Source organism: Urocitellus parryii, chromosome 8 (genome assembly GCF_045843805.1).
Source record: "Urocitellus parryii isolate mUroPar1 chromosome 8, mUroPar1.hap1, whole genome shotgun sequence".
Classification (NCBI taxonomy): domain Eukaryota; kingdom Metazoa; phylum Chordata; class Mammalia; order Rodentia; family Sciuridae; genus Urocitellus; species Urocitellus parryii.
Window position 1 is genome coordinate 23,324,015 of NC_135538.1, and position 7,423 is coordinate 23,331,437.

Consider the following 7,423-nt stretch of genomic DNA (forward strand, 5'->3'; position numbering starts at 1 on the left):
AATTTATTTGGTGGTTATATTTCCAAATCATTTAATATTAAAAATTTCAAGAAAACAATGTAAGTATTAAAAATGTAATTGCTCCATTTCTTCAAGTTAGTGATCAAACTATGGAATTACTCCTTCAATAATTATAACTTTTTTGTTTCAGTAAGTTATATTTTATATGAATGCAAAAATAGTTACATCCTCAAAGTTAAAACTGCATGATTCAGAAGAAAGGGAAATAGGAAGATCTGGATTCTAGTTTCTATGACTTTGAACACCTAAATTACCATCTCTAAACATTAATTTTCAGTATGCTAAAAGATAATGAAAGTTTAGCCACAAAATGATCTGATCAACTAAGATGTTGTTTGTGAGGGAAGAGATAATTAAATAATGTTGATGAGTTGACCTTAGTTTTCTATATATTTTATAATAAAATAAATGCTAAAATTAAAATAGAATGAAACATTTGTTCAACAATCTCTGTCTTAGAACTTAGTATTATACTTTATAGTAGACATAAATTTCAGACACACCAAAGTAAATTTTAAGAACATATATTTATATTTGAAATTGAGGTACTTACTGAATAAGATGAAACTCAATAAAAATGATGCAAAACTATGGCATGATTAACCCTTGTCATTGCCTAATTAGAAAACATAATCTTCTAAATACAATCTCAAAAACCTCAGCGACACATAATACCACTGTGATTACAGTAAATGTATACATTGCAATGAGAAAAATGGTCTTTTCAACATGTTCTGGAACCATGCATTTTATAATAGTCATTTTTTTCCCAAGAGATGCAGCATCACACAAGTAAAGTGGTTTTACTTGGAAACCAAAGAGGCGAATCTGAAGCCAAAATGCTATCACCTCTAGAGTAATTCTTAATAAAACTGAGAAGATGTAGATCACAGTGTAGATGGGCTTTTGAAGAATACATTCTTGATTGATGCTTTTACATGCAGCATAAAGATGGAAAATAGCTCCAGGAACCAGGACAATCACTAGTTGTAATGCCCAGAATACCTAATGTATGTCAGAAATATCTTAGTCAAATCAATGGATCAATATATAACCAAAAATACCCTAAAAAATGCCGATTCTCGACAGAAGCTAAATTAAAAATTCTAAGTTTCATAGAAATCTTACAAACAGTAAATAGAAGATCATAAGCACAGCAATGTTTGACATATCATATTTAATTACTAGGACATTTAAAACCTTAAACACAGTAATTGTTAAAATATGATGATATTTTACCTGTCAACTATGAATTACTTAATTTTAGTAGCTACTTAATTTCTATATTCTAAATACAAATCTGGAGTATAATTTTAGTATCAATAGATAATAGAATTTATGAATACACAGCTAATGAGAGAAAAAGTAATATTAATTCTGGAAACCATGCCTGTTGAAGTACTCCTTTTACTGATATTATTTTACTTTAAAAAAAATTTTGTGTTGTGGAGTCAACGTTAATGTGCTCACAGAAAAACTTACTTGTGGAGTGATCGGCCTGAATTGATTGTAGCAGAAAAGGTTTATGTCTCTTTTGTCTGGATCACAGCTGAAGTGCAGAGCCTCATTCCCATAAACTGCAAAACCTAACACTCCCAGGAAGAACATTCGGACAGATCCAAAGAAAAGTGTGTGGAATTGACCAATCACAGTCGGAGGTTTAACCTTTTATAGTTTCAGGAGGAAAAAGGTCATTGAAAATAAACATTAATAAAGGAATACTCTAAAAGATGTTCTCATGATCACATTTTTAAAACTTCAGGTTCAAGAAGTTTTGAAGCAAGATAGATTTGTAGCAATCATCAGACAAATACAATGCCTGTATTATGAGATTTCTCATGCCTTTTCACCCTCAAAATATGAAATGCAACAGTCAAATAGGGACATATTGTCAATGAAATGTGTAATTTAAAAAAATATTTTAAGCAGCTTTGAGTTCAATTAATATCCTCTTCCCCTCTAATCCCTTTGGAAAATTAGATGACAGATTGAATATTAAACACTATCTTAAATATTGTTTATTTAGTTGTCACTACAAGTTTTTTGACTTCTTAATTATGGAATTCAAAGAATGAATCACTTTAAGACATCAACATCTAAAGGTACATACTGAATTCTTCTATTTATAGATTTAACTTCAGAATATTTTGAAGTATAAGGTTGTTATTTATATTATTCACCATAAACATAGAGGAACTTACCTATCACCACTCATGCAAATCAGGTCAATAAACACAGACAAATATCATAAAAATTGATTATTTTTAGTATAATACTTACACATCCTTCATAGAAGTTTTTGATGTAATTTAGAGACATGTCTCAGGAGATGCTATCCTGGCATCCCTGTGGATTAATTCTTGACCCACGTTGCTGGTTCACTTCTGCCAGAATCAAACTCCTATATTCTCTCATGACTCTTAGAGCAGAAAACAGTTATCATTGCAAATTTCTCTCCCCTCCTCCTTTTCTATCTTTTTTTTTTTTCATAGATCTCTGGGGCCCCAGTCAACTTTCCTATCTCTGTCCCAAAAGAAAACAAAAACAAAGACACAAAAGCGGAGGGCATGTGGTCAATCTAATAATCCCTTGACTTGCACTATCAGCAAAGCCAGCCAGTCAGCCAGGAGTGCCAGCAAAGCAAGAGGCCAGCTGGACAAAGGCTCTGAGCACTCAGTGCCTCTGCAATTACCTGGGAATTGTCTGCATGTAAACCAGTGGACTCTTTAGCTTGGGGTTCCATTAGGTGTGTCCTAAAAGATAAGTATATGGGCAATATCCCAGACCCCTTCTTGTTTACTTCCATGGAGTATAACTAACTTCTAGCAAGTATAAGAAATAGTAACAAGGCTATGATAAATATTATCATTGAATATTACTAGTGTTCCTTTGTCTTTTTGCTGAATACTTGCCACATATATGGAAACACAATTAGGTGTCAATTCTAAGAACACACTTATGGGACTACTAATCAAGGTGAGACTGGGGTCTAGCCCGAACCATCAGAATGATATTTTTTTTCTTTCATCCTTCAGTAGATAAGTTTCTCTGTTCCTCTTGCTGTGGGTGTTCAGGATCTTCACTAACCAAGACAGACAAGTAACTACTTCTAATTGATGCATCTATTTGCTATCTTCCATCCACCTATAATGCCAATGATGGAACATATTTGCTTTCCTTACCTGTCTTTCTCTTCTTTATTTGTCTTGTGATTTGTTGAAGATCGTAACTCCAGACTTCACACTTATTCTAGCAGTGGAGAAGTGACTGCATGGTACCTGCCACTATGGGCAAAGGGCAAAGGTGATAGCAGGGCTGAATAGGATTAATGTGATGGATAGGAAGCAATAAAAACAAGCAACTTGATGATTCCTTAGAATGATTAGATAAAAGTATTGGAGAAAAGATTCTCATCTTTCCAGAATCATAATTCCAGTTTTCCTTTGTGTCAATTCCTATGAAGGGACATTTAAAAGCCCTAAGAGCCATATGCATGGGAGAAATGCTGTTTTGACTTCTAACATTGTGCAGTAATGAATGTTACTGTATAGTTAAATATATATAAGTGTTGGACATGTATGATTCATCAGCAACTTCATTGGTCCTTTAAGGGATGTAGATAAGTGTCTAAAAATTGATGGTATGTGTAGAAGAGGGAAATGCAGAATCATCTTCATTGCTGGGTGATCTATGAGGGGCCAAATGAATAATATCAGTTTTCCCCTTACAGGTTCTGACAAACTGAGTAATAAGACAAAGGAATAAGGTCTAAAGGTGCCAAAATATTATCCTTGTTACACATAAAGATTAGAGGTTGACGAGGGCTGTGGTTTCTCTCTTTAGGAAATTGTGATTCTTAGTAAATTGTTGTGTCATGGTCAATGCTACATCATGGTTGCTTTTCCTGCCTGTGTGGGGTGCCTGCCCACCACTGTAAGAGTCAAGGCATGAAAAGAGCAAGATAGAACTGCTGATCTTTGTAGGGCAACTTGCTCACAGGAAGAAAATGATGGACAATAAATAAGATAGCAGCTTCTGTGAGACAGGCATCACACTCTGACCATTGGCAGGGCTGTTAAGGTAATACTGCTGGCTCTTTTGCATTCTAATAGTTGCAGGTTTTAAAAAGAAGCAAGAGAGGAAGCCCCCCCCCCCAATATACAAACATTGCTTAGGACTTTGCTTGGCACATGTTTGCTAATCCAGATTTGAGAAACAGCTTTCTGCTTCTACATGGATCTGCAAAATCATATCACAGAGGTATAAGTTCAAAGACAGGAAAAAATTTGTGGGCGGTTGTTTTTGTATTCTTTTACAAATATTCTATCATAAGTATTTTTATTTCTTCCAGCCATCTTTAATTGTTATTCCAGGGTGCTGAAACTCTTCTCTAATTATAGCATTAATGTTAAAATGTATGGCTTTATGACTTGCATTATATCTAGATATGGCTCCAATGTGACTTTCTTACTCCAGAACCTGGAGTTACAACAGAAATATTAACACAAAATGGTGATACAGGTATAGGTTGATCACAACAGATAATTCTAAAAACTGGAAGAACCAGAGGCACATAAGTGTCTCTGCTCCATAACAATTCTGAAATCTCGCAGGGAGAATTGTTGTCAGTTTTTCCTACTTCGGACAAAGGGAACATTCCATGACTAGGGCATAGTACTATTCTTTGAAAGCTGCTCTCCACCCTACTGTGCTTTCATGCTTAATAGAAGGGATTCCTTTTTGCTGACAATAGTCTGTAGGTATTCAGTGGTCTGTAGTTCTGCACTCTGTGTTCTTGGCTGAAAGTGTTTTCCCTTTGACATTAGAAAAAAATGATATGTTAGAAGCTGAATAGCTTCTTCAGTTTGCTTTCTGCTTTATTCTGCTAGAAGAAAACTGGAGAACCAGCAATGCCTTTTTATAATTTGACCAATATCTGGCTGTTTTAATCCATCCTAATGATTCTTTTGTTGGTACAACACTCTTAATCACATTTTTGCCTTTCTATAAATTGGATTTAATATACTTAGCTTGACAAAAATCATACACTTATTCTATTATTATTATTATTAACCTGGGAATTTAACCCAGGATCACTTACCTACTGAGCCACATTCGCAGCCCCCTGTCTTTATTTATTTATTTTTTTAAATTTTGAGACAGAGTCTTCCAAGTTGCTTAGTGCCTTGCTGAACTACTAAGGCTGACTTTGAATTTGAGATCCTCCTGCCTCAGCTTCCTGAGCCATGGGGGTTACAGGAATACTGTTATTTTAAGGCCATGTTTCTCTTTCTAAATATATATTTACTATTGTTTTTGTATTAGACTTTCTCTGAGACCATGCTTTGAAGATTTTTAGAAATCTTTTTACCAAACTGAGATACTCACTACTCATGCCTTAAATATTTAAGTAGCATAAGCACATTATACCCACACCATTAATTTAATTTCATCCCAAGACCATTTCTTACATTAGAAATTTCTACCAGCCAGGGAGATTAAGGTGAGCAAAAGATTTGTATTCCCAGGTAGGATGTCCTGACTCCTATCTAGTTTTTCCAAATTTTGCTTGTAAATTTATTTTTAGGCTTCTAGAGAAAGTAATATATGTAGACTGATTGCTAGGACCCAGAAACATGGGAAATTAAGGGGGAAAATAGTTTGCACCCTCTTTATTTTTCTCTTATTTTCTCCTGTGAAAATGTTAGGGGATTATGGGGTGCATAGTAGGTGGATGGTGCTGTGGAGTTTGACCTTATATTACACTCCTGACCATTCTCATTAAGAGAAAAGACCAAGCAGAGGACAATGCATACCAGTGGAGCAGTAAAGAAATCAGTGGCATCACTGTGAATGGGAAGAGCACATAGTACCTAATATCATGGGCTCTCAAACTAAAGATTTGAGATATCAAGCAAATTATTTACCACATCTGAATCTCAGATTCTCTAACTGACAAAAGTATTTGCCTCATATGGTTGTTGTAGGTGGATCATCAAAAAATTCAGGGAACATTTCTCTGGTACTCAATGAGAGTAAGCCACATGTTGTTTTCAATTAATTTTCCTTATTATGTGGACTACAGAATATTAACAAATCTATTATTATTAATATTAATATTATTATTATTATTAATGGTTCTGGGGATTGAACCCAGGGCCTTATTCATACGGGGCAAACATTCTACCAACTGAGCTTTATCCCCAGCACAATGATTATTTTTAAAGAAGGATGTGTCACTATTTTATTCAGGTACAGAACCTTTGTGTTAGCCAGAGTAAAAATATTTTAGAGAAGGATGAATATCAAATGCAAATCCCACATCTGTTTTCAGTTTCTCTTCTGTCTCTGTTTAATCTACTTGGGAAGGAGAATTCTCTTCCTTTAGAGTCTATTTATGTGCCAAGGCATTCATTTCTGCAACCATGTCTAGTGGGGGAAGGCATTAACTAAATGTGATTATTAAAATTTACCTCTGTTCTCCTAGCCCTATGGAGTTGAAAAATGAGCAGGATAACTGCATGAGTTTCCTAAGTAAATGGATTAAAACTTGAGGGAAAATTACCAGCTTACTTGCTCAAACTTAACTTAAAACTTTCACTTTCAGACAAAGGAGGGAAGACAAGTTCAGACCTACTATTATTGGTGTTAGTGCGAAAAATTAGTTGCTGACATTTAATGATCACTGAGGTTTGCCAGTGCAAATCTAAGACCTGGAAATAATGTATAATCTTTTGACAGATCTTGTTGGTATCCTAACATTTCTGTCTGAGATTAAAAATAAAATTAGGACTTATCTGCTCTAACTCAGAAGTGAATAAACCTCTAATTTTGTGCAGAACCCAAGGTAAGGACTGAAAGAAATAAAAATGTGTAAATGCACTATGTATGATGACTAAGACATGAAAACAAATTTGTAAATGCTATATATGATACTATTTACTGTAATTTAGTATTTTAAAAGCATGTAACAAAACATTCATAGAGTTAATAAGTGCCGGAGTCCGGCTGCAGCAAAATAACTGGGGGGTGACGAACAACTCGTGTAGATTGATACAGTAGGAGTGGGAACCATTTATTGTAGGACAGGAGTGGTATATATACATTCCACACAGCTTATCTAATTAACATAAACTAGATACAGCAGTCAACCAATAAGGAATCTCCACACTTAATGGCTCACTGGCGTTACTTCACAAACCACTCCCTCTGGCAAAATGCCAGGCGCCATCCTGACCTGTTTACAGACTCTAACATTTCTCTGGCAAATGCCAGGCACCATTCTGACTTGTTTACAGACTCTAACAAATGGGAATCCTTGTTATACTCTTTTAAAAAAATGAAAGAAAAGCATACACTTCCAAACTAATTTTATAGACCAGTATCACCAATGTGCCAAAGC

The 7,423-nt window shown here is 34.7% G+C and overlaps 1 protein-coding gene across 1 annotated transcript; it reads right to left on the reverse strand.

Annotated features, from left to right (window-relative positions):
- Window positions 1-630: 630 nt before the first annotated feature.
- Window positions 631-2,340, reverse strand: Gje1 (gap junction protein epsilon 1). Its single transcript, XM_026397595.1, has 3 exons — window positions 2,302-2,340; window positions 1,504-1,686; window positions 631-1,026 (listed from the first exon to the last, which is right to left on the reverse strand). The coding sequence occupies exons 1-3, from the start codon at window positions 2,338-2,340 to the stop codon at window positions 631-633; spliced, it is 618 nt and encodes a 205-aa protein (XP_026253380.1).
- Window positions 2,341-7,423: the final 5,083 nt, after the last annotated feature.

Coding starts and splice junctions, on each gene's coding strand:
- Gje1 (XM_026397595.1), bottom strand. CDS start 2,340: ATGTCTCTAAATTACATCAAAAACTTCTATGAAGGATGT. Junction 1,687..2,301: donor AAAACTTCTATGAAGGATGT/GTAAGTATTATA, acceptor AAACTATAAAAG/GTTAAACCTCCGACTGTGAT. Junction 1,027..1,503: donor TCAGGCCGATCACTCCACAA/GTAAGTTTTTCT, acceptor GACATACATTAG/GTATTCTGGGCATTACAACT.